Source organism: Arachis stenosperma, chromosome 6, assembly GCF_014773155.1.
Source record: "Arachis stenosperma cultivar V10309 chromosome 6, arast.V10309.gnm1.PFL2, whole genome shotgun sequence".
Taxonomy (NCBI): Eukaryota; Viridiplantae; Streptophyta; class Magnoliopsida; order Fabales; family Fabaceae; genus Arachis; species Arachis stenosperma.
The window spans coordinates 17,266,001-17,281,783 of NC_080382.1; the positions used below are offsets into that span (position 1 = coordinate 17,266,001).

The 15,783-nt window shown below is 35.0% G+C and overlaps 1 protein-coding gene across 1 annotated transcript; it reads right to left on the reverse strand.

The window, feature by feature from the left end:
* Positions 1–11,807: 11,807 nt before the first annotated feature.
* On the reverse strand, positions 11,808–13,130 carry LOC130936591 (adenylate isopentenyltransferase 3, chloroplastic-like). The gene has a single exon (XM_057866682.1). It carries the CDS (start codon positions 13,058–13,060, stop codon positions 12,101–12,103), a length of 960 nt encoding a protein of 319 aa, XP_057722665.1. The 5' UTR covers positions 13,061–13,130; the 3' UTR covers positions 11,808–12,100.
* Between the last annotated feature and the right edge of the window lie 2,653 nt (positions 13,131–15,783).

Genomic DNA, 15,783 nt, shown 5'->3' on the forward strand with positions numbered 1-15,783 from the left:
ATATCTAAACGACATAAATAACAAATTAGTTCCTAAATTTTCTCTCTCTCTCAAAGCGAAACACCAGAGACTCCACCTCTGCAACTGGTTCGACATCACATGTAAGTGAAAGCTAATATAAGAGGATCAAAATAATAGTAATAGGATGCATTGATTGTTTTTAGGTGAATGTTATAATATTTAAAAGTGGCCTATTTACTAAAAAAAGTTAAAAATTATTATTTAATTTATAAGATATAAAATAAATAATTTTTAAAAAATTAAAATTTATTATAAAAAGATAAATTAGACAAAGTTTAAACAAAAACTCATAAACACATAGAATTAGCCTTGTTTTTTACTGAGATACAAAGAAAGTCCAAGTTATTGATATATAAATGTAAATTCGAAAATAGGGTAAGAAGTTGGAAAATAAATTAGAAGAACAACCCAATCTTTCAATTAAGAATTGGTTTCAAAATATTAGGTCTCTAGCCAAATGATGAAGTAATCACTAATCGCACATATTTTATTTTTATTAATTTGTGGTCTTTAGATAACAGGATACATGTTTACATGGTAGTTGATACTGAACATTTTTACTTTATTAAAACAAAAAACAAAGAAAAAAGACACATTTATAACATGGACGTGAAAGAACACCTACAAGGCAGTCCAAAAACTGAGGTAGTAGTAATATATATAATTATTTATCCTTTTCTTCTTTTCTTAACCAGCAGTTACATAGAGATGGTAATAATCACCTAATTCTTATTCTTTTTCACTTTATATATTAACTATAAACACATGCAGTATATATTATTTGTTAATAATAGGATGAACCTATAACTCAAACTGGTGCACCGCAACGGTATGTGATGACGCATGAATCACCATAACCGATTCGGAGCGTGTATTGATGAGAAGGCCTCACAAGGAATGGTGGCATCCGAGCCAGAACTTCACAAACACACTGGCTGTCCACTTCTCTAGCCCACCTGCAGCAGTTATTCGCATCCGGAGACGTCCGGCGACGCTCTCGGCGACGCTGTCGCTCACGCTCCCGGCGACGCGCTCGACGAATCGCCCGACGACGCGCCTTCTCTCTACGGCGCTCATTGCGGGCTCCCCGATGACGCGCCTTACGACGCATCCGACGACGCTTCTTCTCTCTGCGACGCTCGTTGCGGGCTCCCCGACGACGCGCCTTCTCTCTGCGGCGCTCGTTGCGGGCTCCCCGACGACGCTCCTCTTTCCCGCGCTCGCGGCGGTCTGCCCGACGCTCTTCTCTGCGGCGCTCGCGGCGAGCTGCCCGACGCTCCTCTCTCCGGCGTTCGTTGTGGGCTCCCCGACGACGCGCATCCTCTCTGCGACGCTCGTTGTTGGCTCCCCGACGACGCTCCTCTCTGCGGCGCTCACGGCGGGCTGCCCGACGATCCTCTCTGTTGCGCTCATTGCGGGCTCCCCGACGACGCGCATTCTCTCTGCGGCGCTCGTTGCGGGCTCCCTGACGACGCTCCTCTCTGCGGCGCTCGCGGCCTGCTGCCCGACGCTCCTCTCTGCTGCGCTCGTTGTCGGCTCCCCGACGACGCGCCCTCTCTCTGCGGCGCTCATTGTTAGCTCCCCGACGACGCTCCTCTCTGTTGTGCTCGCGGCGGGCTGCTCGACGCTCTTCTCTGCTGCGCTCGTGGTGGGCTCCTCGACGACGCTCCTCTCTGTTGTGCTCGCGGTGGGCTGCTCGACGCTCTTCTCTGTGGCGCTCGTGGCGGGCTCCCCGACGACGCTCCTCTCTGCGGTGCTGACGCTCTTCTCTGCGGTGCTCGCGACGGGCTGCCCGACGCTCCTCTCTATGGCGCTCGTGGCGGGCTGCCCGACGCTCTTCTCTGCGGCGCTCACGGCGAGCTGCCCGTCCGTGTCCACGACCTCTGCCGCGACCAGGAATGCGGCCTCGACCAGGAATGCGGCCTCGACCCCGGCCGCGACCAGGAATGCCGCCTCGACCTCGGCCTGGAGCAGGAATTCGCCCTCGACCTCGGCCTCGACCAGGAATGCGACCTCGACCACGGCCTCGACCAGGAATGCGACCTCGACCCCGGCCGCGACCCGGAATGCGGCCTCGACCCCGCCCGCGCCCAGGAATGCGGCCTCGACCTCGGCCTGGAGCAGGAATTCGCCCTCGACCTCGGCCTCGACCAGGAATGCGACCTCGACCACGGCCTCGACCAGGAATGCGGCCTCGGCCTCGACCATCACGACCTCGGCGGCGACCACCACGACCAGGAATGCGGCCTCGGCCTCGACCAGGAATGCGCCCTCGTCCTCGACCACCGCGACCTCGGCGGCGACCACCACGACCAGGAATGCGCCCTCTTCCACCCCGACCAGGAATGCGTCCGCGCCCTCGGCGGCGACCACCACGACCAGGAATGCGACCTCGACCTCGGCGGTGACCTCTGCGACCACCGGGAACGCGGCGACCACCACGCCCACGATGGCGACCCCCGCGACCACGACGACGATATCCCGTAGCATGACGTCCACGGCGGCCACGACCACGACCGCGACCGCGACCACGACGGCGCCCACCGCGACCACGACGACGATATCCCGTAGCATGACGTCCGCGGCGGCCACGACCGCGACCACGACCACGACGGCGACCACCTCGACCGCGACGACGATATCCCGTAGCATGACGTCCGCGGCGACCACGACCGCGACCGCGACCGCGACGACGATATCCCGTAGCATGACGTCCGCGGCGGCGGCCACGACCACGACCGCGACCGCGACCACGACGGTGACCACCGCGACCACGGCGACGATATCCTGTAGCATGACGGCGGCGGCGGCCACGACCACGACCGCGACCACGACGGCGACGACCGCGACCGTGACGGCGATAACCCGTAGCATGACGTCGGCGGCGTCCGCGACCACGACCGCGACCACGACGGCGACGACCGCGACCGTGACGGCGACCATGACGACGATAACCCGTAGCATGACGTCGTCGGCGGCGGCCACGACCACGACTGCCACCACGACGGCGACGACCGCGACCGTGACGGCGACCATGACGACGATAACCTGTAGCATGACGTCGGCGGCGACGGCCACGACCACGACCCCGACGATGATGGCGACGACCGCGACCGTGGCGGCGACCATGACGACGATAACCCGTAGCATGACGCCGTCGGCGGCGGCCACGACCCCGGCCGCGACGATGATGGCGACGACCACGGCCATGTCGGCGATGACCGCGACGATGATGGCGACGACCGTGGCCGTGTCGGCGACGACGATGACCGCGGCCATGTCGGCGATGACCTCGACGATGATGGCGACGACCAGGGCCGTGTCGGCGACGACGATGACCGCGGCCATGTCGGCGATGACCGCGGCCATGTCGACGATGACCGCGACGATGATGGCGACGACCGTGACCGTGTCGGCGACGACGATGACCGCGGCCATGTCGGCGATGACCGCGACGATGATGGCGACGACCGGGACCGTGTCGGCGACGACGATGACCGCGGCCATGTCGGCGATGACCGCGACGATGATGGCGACGACCGCGCCCATGTCGGCGACGACCGCGCCCATGTCGGCGACGACCGTGACGACCACGGCCATGTCGGCGACGACCATGATGACGACGGCGACCTCGACCATGACGGCGACCATGTCGGTGATGACCGCGCCCATGTCGGCGACGACCGTGACGACCGCGGCCATGTCGGCGACGATGGTGACCACGACCATGACGGCGACCACCGCGACGACGGTGACCACGACCATGACGGCGACCACCGCGACGACGGTGACCACGACCATGACGGCGACCACCGCGACGACGACGGCGATGACCACGACCGTGACGGCGACCATGACGACGATAACCCCGAGCATGACGTCGGCGTGGGTGGCCACGACCATGACCGCGCCGAGGGTGGCCACGACCATGACCGCGACGGGTGTGGCGGCCCTGGCCGCGACCGGGACGATGTGGGTGGTTTCCCCGGCCATGATGACCCCCTGGATTTCCATGCCGACTGTGACGTGCATCTAAATGGATGTTGCCGCCGGCTTGGGCGTCCACCAAATCATCAAGGCCATAGTCAAGATCATCATCCTCGAAGTCCTCAAGGCTGTAGTCAAGATCATCATCCTCGAAGTCGTCGTCATCGTCCTCGTCCTCGTCCTCTTCAAGGTCAAAGGGAAGGTCAAGGTCATGCTCGCCGTCATCATCAAGTACCGGCGTCAAATGTTTAAATAGATGGGCTCCATCTTCAGCAAACGGGGACAAATGTGACGAAAATGGCAATCGCGCACATGCGTAATTTGCTAGTGAAATTTGTTGGGGGCAGAGTGGGCGGTTTCTTGGTATTATAGGGAGATGGGGAATGAAATGGAGGTCTGGCGATTTTGATTGCTGCTGGCTCCTTGTCTCTGGAACAGTTATTGCCAGCAGTAATAACACTATAGGCAGTGTTATTACTCTGCCAATATGGACCTTCTCCATTGTGGATACTAATCACTTGGGCCAATGCATTGTTAGATCTGATATGGATCAGTTCAATTGCATGCATGTATATATAGTAGTTCAGAATTTGTGATAATCAGCATATAAAGAGAGTGAGTTGCAGTTCTGCTTCTTGTTCTTCAATTAATTACCGTTCTTTTCGCGGGCATTTTATTTGTGTGATGAGTTGATAGGTGACGTGCAAATTATGCTTCCAAATTGGGGTCTAACCACCAACCTTATTCCCGCGCAATGTTTATATTTTATTTTGTTACGATGGTGATGAGCTTGGGTAATAAACTGTGTCCGAGATTCTGCAGAAATTAAGAACATGCAGAAACAGTGAATAAATTGGGTTGGATTGGTTTGCTCCCATAAAAACCAATCCTCTCATTATATCCAATTGAAAATAAAATTCAAAACAACTTTTAAACAATTAGAAGAAAAATGTAAAAATTTATAATAATAATAATAATAATAATAATAATAATAATAATAATAATAATAATAATAATAATAAATAATATATCATAGATTCAAACTTAAATAATTATTATGAGTGAAAAATTTCATCATTTTCTTTTAAGAGATGTTAAAATGACACTCTCGTCTCTTCTATTTATAAAATGTACATTTTTTTCTTTTATAACACTTTTAAAAAACCCCTCTTTAATCTATTTTAAATCTGTTGTGTTAACTAAGGTTAATTTTATCTATTTTTTTAAAAAATAAATTATTTTTTACAAAAATTATCCTTTTATAAATTATGTTTTTTACTAATTAAATTGTATTTTTACTAAAATATTTTTTTAAATTAATAATTAAATTATTTTTTTCTAAGATACTCTTCAATAACTTTTAAATATTAAATTGTAATTTTATCAAAATTTTCATTAACAATTATTTTTATATTTTATTATTAATTTTTTTATATTAATATATATTATTTTAATATTAAATAAAAAAATTTACCACTGTTAATATATATAACAATTAATATATATTGATATTAGAAAATTATCTTACCAAGATTTTTTTATTTAATATTAAAATAATATATATTGATATAAAAAAATTAATAGTAAAATATAAAATAATTATTAACAAAAATTTTGGAAAAATAATAATTTAATAATTAAAAAATTATTAAAATATATATTAGTAAAAATAATTTAATTATTAAATTCTTTTAAAAAATATTTTGATAAAATATAATTTAATCAATAAAAAATAATTTATTAAAGGGTATTTTAGTAAGTAAAATTTAATGACAAAAAATAAAATTCTTGTTAAAGAGTATTTTTATAAAAAATAGTTTATTTTTTCTTAAAAAATAAATAAAGTTAACATTAGTTAACAAAAAAATTAAAATAAATTAAAAAAAATTTTTTAAAAATTATAAGAGAGGAGAATATATATTTTTAAAAATAAAAAAAGTGTTATTTTAGTATTTTTTAAAAAAAGAACAGTAAAATTTTCTCTTATTATAATTTAAAAGACTTTAGAATTAATTAATAAATTTATATATATATATATATATTATATTTTATTTATTTTTAATTAATATTATACTAATCGAATAATCAAATTGGTTTGGGTACTATGATCCTAGAATCAATTAAGGTGGGGTTTGATAGGGTCTAACTCCATTATATCCAGAATCAATTAAGGTAGGGTTTGATTGGGTCTAACTCCATTACAGCCGGTTACTCGAGTTAAAAACTAATATAAACGGGTTGAATCAACTTTAAACCAGTAATCAGATTACCTATACTTGTGAACACGCCTAAAAAATACAAAAGATAAAATATTAAATTGGTCTCATACATTTGGGCGTAATATTATTTTAATTCTTAAGATTTAAATTGTTATATTTGAATTCAAAAAAATTTTATTTAGCTTCAATATAATCCTAACGAAATGTCCTACATGACAACAGTACAAGAACAAAGTCGATAATTTTGAGAATAAGTACAAATTCCAAAGGTATAAAATCAACCGTAGGTGCATCAATACATTTATTTATCATTTTTCTTACAATTTAAATGAAATATTTTCTATAAAACTAAGGAGAAAAATATATTGATGCACACACGGTTGATTTTGTGTCTTTGGAGTTTGTACTTATTCTTAAGATTATCGACTTTGTTCTTGTACTGCTGTCATGTAGAATATTTTGTTAATTATGTAACTATGACTTCACCGTGGGACTATATTAAAGCTAAATGAAACTTTTTTAGATTCAAATAAAACACTTTAAACTTTAAAAACCAAAATATGATTACCCCAAATATATAGGACCAATTTAATACTTTACCTAATACAAAATATTATGTATTAATTATTTTGTAGTAAAGTAAAAAAATGAAAAATTGGGTAAGAAGTAAAAACAACGCTAAATGATTAACAATTTATTATTTTTTATTAAGATTTGACCAACAAAAATATTTTTATATTAAATTTTAAATTATAAATTATAAAATTTAATAATATAAAAATAAAATATTAATGTACAATAATAGCTAATATTAATTAAAAGTGTTAGAGTCCTAATATTTCTTTGTTGGATAATAATAAACAGTAATGTTACAAGTATTTTTTCTTTTGGACTTTGATACGAACTCATCACATCATGGAACAATAAGATATATCACACACTCTAATGTTTAACTTAGTTTTGTGTATTTTTATGATTATCCAAAGATTAGACTTACTCTTTCTAGTTTTTTCTTCTCTTTTATGGTGTTTTTTTTTTCCCTCCTCTTAATGAAGTAACGATTTTTTTAACGATGTGTTTATCTATAGTTCTGTTTGTTTTATCCATTATACGTATTTTAAAGTTTACCGGTTTAAAATTATTTTCATCATGTGCCAGTTTTTGGAAATGAATTTGAAAGATATGAGATTTTGTGAATCCAAATTCTTTTCAATTTGAACGTATATAACGTTAATAACAAAAAGCGTCATAAACTTATAATAGTAATTGGTTGAATGTAAACCAAATACAAATTAAATCAAATTCGAAACTTATTTTTGTCATGTCCTAAACCTATATAAAAAAACTATAAAAAAGCTGAAAATTCAGGCCAACTTATGTATACAAAATCACAATAGCAATTTTTTGTTAAATAAAAAAAACGTTTTATAGTCCTAAAAGGTCCAAATAAGATTATGAAGCTGGCAGACAGAAGTAGAAGGTAGGATATAGGTGCCTAACACTGTTTCTACAGTGGTATAAAGAAGCCCATTGCCAACAACTAAAACAAACAGTAGTAGTAACCCAATTTGGTCTCCACAATGGGATTGGAGTCACGGCCCATTATTCAAAATTTCTATTTTTATTTTTTTTTTCTAATTACTAATTACTAATCAAGATAACTTTTTTTTTTTTTATCAAAGTATAAATAATCTTAAATTTTAAAATTTTAAAATAATTTTTTAATTTGGCCCCTCTTCGTTGTGAAATTTTGGTCTTTTATCAATTTATATTACAATTGAAAATTTGAATCTAAAATTAATAAATTCATCCCTAATAATTTTTTATTGGGAAAAAAGTTATCTTGCATCAATTAAATAAATAAATATATTAAATTTTGTCTTTGTATGTATAAAAAGAAAATGATAAAAAATATTTTATTATTTTAAATTTTAAAAATTTATTTTGTCCAATATTTTTATAATTAAGAACTATCAGTGTAAAAAATATAACATGATAAAATTATCTAATATACAAATTATTAAATATTAAATTAAAAGTTTTTTCTCATAATATAATATATTTGGTATAGGATATATGATTACACTTACACATAAGGGTTACCAAACAACCTATATTGAATTAGAAGTAATTATATTGAATAATCTTTAACATTTTGTTTTGGCAAAATTACCTTATTACACACAAATGTCCTCTTCCCTCTTCCTCTAGGTATATATGGTGCCCATTAATGTCACCACAACCACCAATGTTGTATTGGTGTTCCCATCCACAACTACAACCATTGCCACCATCATTGTGGTTGTCACCACCACCCTCCATTGTCCTTTCCAATGCCACCCACCATCTTTACCACCATAGGAGCCATTACTATTATTGTTGCCATCTTTACCACAATCATAACTTATGAAGTTCTAACACATTTTTGATTTGTTGTATCTATGTATCGGATACATTTTAGATACGACATTTATCGATATTCGTCTTATACGCATGTCTTATGTGTTCAACCATGTTCTAATAAAAAATAAAAAGAAAAATTCTCTAAACACACTTGATCACACCTAAATACCATTAGACGTCCAATCTTTATTCTTAATTTATATTCTTGAAATGAGTTTAGAAATAATATATTATTAATTATTAAAATAAAAAATATTTTAAATACTTTATATAATTAAAAGGAATATTAAAAATAGGAAAAAAGGACAAATATATCTTTGACCTTTTGATCTACAGACATTTAGATCTTCGAGGATTTGAAAATACATTTAAGTCTTTAACTTTTTCAAAATTTGGACTTATTGATCCTTTATGTTAACTTGGGTCTATCAGACTTAACAGAAAAATCAAACATGATTCCCGTTGTACTGATTTGGTTGATACAGATACACACGTGAGAGAGTTTTTAAAATTGGACAAATTAAACTCAGGGATTGATATGTCCAAATTTTGAAGAGGTTAGAGATTTAAATGTATTTTTAAATTCTAAAAAACTTAAATGTTTGCAAACTAAAAAATTAGAGATCGATTTGTCATTTTTTTTAAAAATAATTAAAAAATAAATTTATATTTTAATATTTATAAAATACTAAAATTTCATTACAATTTATCTAAAAAATACTTTATATTTTATATATATGTCGTATTCTCATATTTTATAAAAAATTTAAATTTATGTATCTATATATTTTATATCATATTGTGTCCAGTATCAATACTAGTGTTCGTGCATCATATACTATAACTCACCAATCAAACTTTATTAGTATTACAAGTTTTATGTGGATTAAGAATATAATATCCATAGTATTTTTAAGTATAAGAAAACTTTTATTATTAGAGTTAAATTTTGAAATTGAATTAGATTCATTCAATTTTAGATATTAATACCTTTTCTTAAATCTTTTTTTTTTTTTGAAGAAAAAAACAAAAAAGGCCTGCTATACATACAAGCCTTTTTGATTTACAAGCTATACAACTTGACCCAAATTCAAGAAAAAAACACGCGCCCCACTCATTTAGAATCGAACGTCCAATGCATGCGCTTTAATCACCCGTTGTATTTTTTCACAACACGTTCATTATGCCGCACTCTTCCTCAATAAAAACGCAAACCGTTAAGATTCAAGCGACATTTGAAACAAACTACGATTCTGAAGAAACATTCCAACTCCTCGCGAATGGTAGAAGAAATCAAGAAGAAAAGATACAAATTTTCATCAAAAATCACAAAAAAAAAAACGAAGAAACATTATTCAAGGTACTGTTTTACTGTTCTTCTAGGTTTTTTTTCTAAATTCTCTGCCATGTGCCTCATCCTTAACCAGCAAAACATTAAAAGATTTCAAGAAGAAATATACGGTCTCCCTCTGATATTGTGGTAAGGTGTACTTCAATGAATTTTTGGTGTATTTCTTAAATCCGTATTTCTGTAATCCTTTGGGTGTATTTCTGTAATCGTTTGAATGTATTTATGAAGTTGAATCATCCATTATTTTCAAAACGATTTCAAAGCTTGATTTCAGAAACCATGAAAATCGAAAAAAAAAACGAAGCAAGAATACAGAGAGAGAAACACACGTAAATGACGATGAAGAAAACAGTAATAAACGCAGGTAAAACAACGACTGAAAAGGCAAAGAGAGAATGCACGAAGGAGATCGAATAAATTTGGCAAAAAACTCAAAAAAAGAAATAAAATCTTTTGAAAAATGAAAGTTATATATTTGCGTGTTAATTGATTTGTATTAATTTAAAAATCTGTTAAAGAGACACGTAATATAACTAGTGTATTTAGGAGTTTCATTCTTTTTAGAACTTGTAAAATTTGTAAGCGCAAAACAATTGTATGCAGTGATTAATCCAAAACGAAAATTTCAATATTACCTCTGCGGTCGCGGGACTAATGATGAGTAGATTATTGAGAAATAATGTGGATTGATTGATTGGTTCACAGGTCGATAATAATATAAATTAAAAAGAGTAACCAATAATTTATGGAGCCCATTTAGCAGTTAACAAATAATTGAGAAAATGTCACTTACCCTAAAATTTCGTTTTCTTTCTTTTTTATTTACAAAAGATATTAGTTCTCTACTATTCGGTAAAATTATTTTTATTTTATTTGACTAAATTAATTTTAATAATAATTAAGAAATAGATATTATCATTTTTATTTTATTTATATCACTTCTGATATACTCGTTAAAATTTTAAATTTTCTAAATTTTAAATTTTTATTTTAAAAAATAAAGTATAATTTTTTATTTTTAAATATTTTTTTTTATATTTTTTTAATTCCATCTATAAATAAATAATAAAAGATCATATTTTATTTTTTAAAATAAAATTCAAAATTTAGTTATAAGATAATTATGCGTTAAATAACTTGGCCTCGTATGCATTATATATCGATAATTCATACTAATGTTAGATGAATGTAATAAACCATTATAAACCACTTTAAACAATTTTATTTATCAAGTCACAAAAAAAAAAATTATTTATTATTATTAGTATAATTATAACTGATAAGAGCTAGTAAGATATACTTTACTTATAAAATGAGATAAACACAAAGAAAAAAGCAAGACATATAATATAGTATTATTTCTTTACAAACTGATTCGAGCGTCAAAATATGTTATGTAAGTATTCATTCTCTTTGTTCTTTTGCAATTAAAATATAACTCGTTCCATCCGAAAAAAAGAAAAGAAGATTACTAAAACAACGAGCTATATCTAAACCAATTTATATAACAATTGACGTTCATAAGTAAAATAATTTTTTTATTAAAAATAAAAAACCTTTTTATATTAGAAGTAAAAAAACTTTTTTTACAAATAATTAATCATATATTATCACATAGGTAAAAGTATATTATTTTTAAATTAACTAAAAAATTTATTTAAACACATTAATTTAAAAACATATATAATTGTATAAAATTTTTTACACCGTCACCGTATTAAAATTAGACACAAATTAAAGTGTGATTTATTTTGATCTTTTACAAATAAATAGAAGGATAATATACATTCTATAACTTAAATAAAAGGTGAGAAGTGCCAGTGGCAATTTCTCAAGAAAGGGAGTGGCACCTTATCATTACACTCATAGATCATCATTTTAATCAATAAAATTCAGTTGAATTTGATTTTGTATAAAGTAAATAGTTGAAAATTATTAAATAATAATTTAATTAAATTTATTAAATTATTTAATAATTTTTAACTGGCAACTTTATATAAAATTTAAAATCTCAAATTTTCACCATCATCAGTGTTGGACTTAAACAGGGCACACTAAAATCAAAAATCAAAAGAAAAGTGGTCAACGTTTCACAACTCTGCATGTTACACTCTTAATCTTAGAAGAACCTGGCACGCGAACTAATCCCAGAATAATTATTATTATTATTACTATTATTAATGGCTTCATTGTATAGAAACTGTGCCACTAATCTCGCACTTGGCTCTGCCACAATCTTCCTCCACGCTTCATCTGCTTCATCATCATCACCATTTCCATGCATTTCAAACACTCTTGTGGCACACACACGCTGCATGTTCCATCTCTTCACATTCCTAAGCCTCTCAATCCTCTCAAACTGCTTGCACGCCAATGTGCACGTGTTCTTCTTCACTCCCCTGATCGCCTCATCAAACAACCTCTGCTTCCTTCTCTCATCCCATGTTGTCGCTTCACTTCGAAAGAACATGTCGAATTCCGGCACCCCAATTGCTTTTCTTATCCCTTTTGAGTAATCCCCGTTGGGACTGAAAAAGGGTCTTAATTCATTCACCATTCCCTTCTCAACCATCTCATCCACTCTTTTAGATACATAGGAATGAAGAACTGGCATTGATACATCCAACCAAAGAAAAAACCAATCATACCTCGATCCAAATCTTTCTACTAATGCTTCCACATAGGAATTCGACCCCCCGACTATGATCGGGAGTTGTTCGCGGCCAATGATCGATTCCATGGCCAACGAGGCCATGTCGCAGAAATCATTGGCCGTGAACTCGGAGTAGGGATTGTGTATCCCTAACAAATGATGTGGCACGCCTCGTTGTTCTTCCTTTGTGACCTTGTTTGTGGCTATTTCTAGCCCTTCATAGGCTTGAATTTTGTCGGAGTTGATGATTTCCGATGGAAAACATGTTCCAAGGTCGATGGAGAGCCGTGATTTTCCGGTCCCGGTTGCTCCCATGACCAAAACCACCTTCTCTTTCTGCTTAGCGTTGATCAGTTTTGGACCATTGCAAGGAACATTTATGATTGGTTGTGTTGATGGATTGCACAACACCATTGATATGGTCATGGTAATGATTAATTAGAATGTTATTGTGATTATTTTGAAGTGTATGATGTAACTCTCTCTTTTAGTGTAGTGTGTGTTGAGACTTCAGAGTGTAAAGAAGATTTTGTTGACTATTTATAGAGAAGGCAATGCAAGATGAAAGGGATATCATCAATACTACTTCAATATTTAAGAGACTATCACTTTCCACATTGATTTGTTCTAAGATTATGAATAAGTAGTAGGAATTAGATGGGGGTCTACACAAAAATATTCTGCAAATATTTGTACTTGGCTTTTATGCTGCATATAAAATGCTACTGGTCCTGTAGTGGCCTAATGAACCTAGATCTTTAAAAAAAAAAGAAAAAAAAACCAGTATGATACACAAGCATTCTAAAAAAAAACATTTAAAGAGTATAATTTACATATTCTAACCCGATAATTATATAATTAGTTTTTTCGATTTGAACTCGTAACTTTTAAATCACTACAAATTAATTTTCGCTCCAAGTAGTTATAATTTTTTAATTAAATAATATAAATTATTCATAAATTCGTCATTTATTATTACATGTACATAAATAATTAGTTATTAAATTAATTATTTATATAGAATATAACGCATGCAATAATACATATTTATATTTAAATATATAATGATTGATTATTAATTAATATTTACAAAATATTTTTAAAAAACAATTTGTTTTGTAGGTGATAAAATAATAAATAGCATATTTGTTCAAAATATATGTATATATTTCACATTTGTAATACATCATCAGTGGTCACGGTAGGTTCTTTTGTTAGTGGAAAAAAAAGCCACCTAGAGGTGCAAATTGCGAAGAGAATATATAGCTATATATATGATAAGGTCTTAATATTCCAGTATTTCATTCTTTTTGTATTGAATTTTTTGTCTTTTTGTATACGTATTAAAGGTTTTCTGTGTCCTTTGGTCTTACTTTTTCATTGAGAATAAACAAAACATTAGAAGGGACAAATCCCGAATTGGAAAATCAGAAAACCATAAGAATATATATATGAGTATAAAGGTTCTTCAATTTCTATTAGACTGTATCAAGGGATTAAAACAATTTTTTTACACGTATTCGATCTATCTCAAAAGTTTAAGATGCACGCCCATCCAATTATAAGAATAAACACTTGCATTGACCATTTTTAATGATTAGACTTGAGAACTTATCAAAATATATATTTATTTTTATAGTAATTATGGTAGTTATAAAGTGTTACTAAAATTAAAATTATATTTTTTTATATTTTGATAATATTTCTTTTGGTAGCACTTTTTTTTTAAAAAAATTATTAAATATAAAAAATATTATTTCAATTTTAACAATATTTTTTAAAATATTATAATTACTATAATTACCGTAATATAGACGTACTAAATTGAATATATATATATATATATTTTGGTTAACTTATTCTTAAAATTAAACACCATTTAAAGAATCAAAAGTGGTAGAAGTTTAGTTTCGAAAAGCTAAAAACTCAAGTCTTCAATACACTAGATAAGGGTTTTGCTATTAATATACTTTTTAAGAATACTATACATAGCAAATTTTAATTAAAAACAAATAAAATAATTAAATTTCCCCAATCTAGTAATCTTAACTGCCATTATGGCATTGACATTTGACAAGGTTAGCAATTTTTTTTTAATTATGCTACGTGTATACTTAAATTAGTTACTAAAATCAGTCATTAGTATAAAGTATATATTAGAATATAAATATACATTGAAAATAAATTAAACCACATATGTATTTATACACAAATATATTGGTGGCTAATTTTATTGACTGATTTTAGTATAATTTTTTTAGTACACCAATTTGTTAGCTAGAGAATGAATTTTCTCAACCCCTTTTAACACTTGATAAAACTAAATAAATATGATACATGATCGTATGATTTTATTTTTTCCACTCAAAATTTTTACAATAAAAAATTACCAAAAATAAAATAATGATTTAAATATTGTCTTCACGACCAAACAAATTTTCTAGTTTTACTCAAAAAATTAAATAGTATGCGTATGTACAAGATAGCTTATTATGAGACCGTACGTGTGTTATCTGTTCATGGAGCATGCGTTCTAAATTCTCATAATGATCAAATTGATTTTATGCGCCATCAAAGTTCCACGAATATAGAGAACGATAACCTTGTAAAAATGATTGTTATGATGAAATTGAAGGGACAGTTTCCGGAAACTTAAAAGATTGAACTGACTCAGTGACTTTGGTTCTTATAGGATAAATGCAATGGATTCCTTGTTTGGATTGGAACACACTCCGAACAATATGGCTTTATTTTATTTTTTAAAAGTAGGTTTTTTTTTTTATTGTAATCGAATTAAATTTATTCTTTTAAATGATTTTTTTGATAATATGTAAGGCGGGATGTATATATAAAATCATTTTAGTGCATAGAAATTATTATATTTTTTTTAAAACTTATTTGCTTAAAAAATCAGCTGTGTTATTTTCCCAAGTTGCTTCCAACTTTTCAATTTGGTTTGGTCGGCAATTATGGGTCAGAGCTGATTCATAGATGTGGATCTCCAGTTTTAAGGTTGACATTGATAGATGTTACTCCAAGAAAAATAGAATCTAAACTCTATTATTGGTGACATGGCTTCGGATTCTTATAGCTATATTTTGGTGAATCAACTTGGCTTTAGAGTCAAATTTGATTAAAATATCAGTAGT